General features: G+C 41.1%; 1 protein-coding gene across 1 annotated transcript in view; it reads left to right on the forward strand.

The window, feature by feature from the left end:
* Positions 1-552, forward strand: part of LOC119591543 (glycerophosphocholine cholinephosphodiesterase ENPP6-like) — a gene marked incomplete in the record, with an annotated part of 12,203 nt that overhangs the window by 6,410 nt on the left and 5,241 nt on the right. Inside the window, 1 exon segment of the mRNA XM_037940293.1 lies at positions 362-503. Within this exon segment, the coding sequence (XP_037796221.1) occupies positions 362-503 (142 nt within the window).

A 552-nucleotide genomic window follows, 5' to 3' on the forward strand; every position in this document is an offset into this window, starting at 1 on the left:
ACGATTTTTTGAGTGTCACCCTTTTAACTTATTAACCCCTTTGTATTTTTTAAAATCTCCCTTAGATAATTTCTTAGATAATTTCATCTAACCTGTCATTTCAACCCAACATAGGGATACCCGACGGATACCATTATTTATTTTTTTTCTTACCATAACATTACCATGGTGTATATACACTGTATAGTAATCGCATTTCCCTCTACCATATAGATCTTCTTTCAATATATATATTGAGCACTATTGTTTTCTCTTCTTATTATTATTCACCAACAAAAAAAAGTACAATTTCTTTCTTTTTTTTCACATATTGTGCTTCTCGAGGAGCACCACGAGTAGTTCATCCCTTGCCCCTTGACAGGTGCGACGTCCCTTGGGATGGAGACGTCCTGCCACGGCACTGCGAACCCTTCAGGTTTGCTGCCCCCAACACAGACAACATGGCTCGGAACTTCCGCCAGGCAGTGGACATGATCCAGAAGCAGGGCTATTCTCTCGCCATGGTCAGTCCCTCGTTTCTCGCGCCTTAACTTCGCCATCGAAAAATGAAGG

The sequence above is a fragment of the Penaeus monodon genome, chromosome 28, assembly GCF_015228065.2.
Source record: "Penaeus monodon isolate SGIC_2016 chromosome 28, NSTDA_Pmon_1, whole genome shotgun sequence".
Classification (NCBI taxonomy): Eukaryota; Metazoa; Arthropoda; class Malacostraca; order Decapoda; family Penaeidae; genus Penaeus; species Penaeus monodon.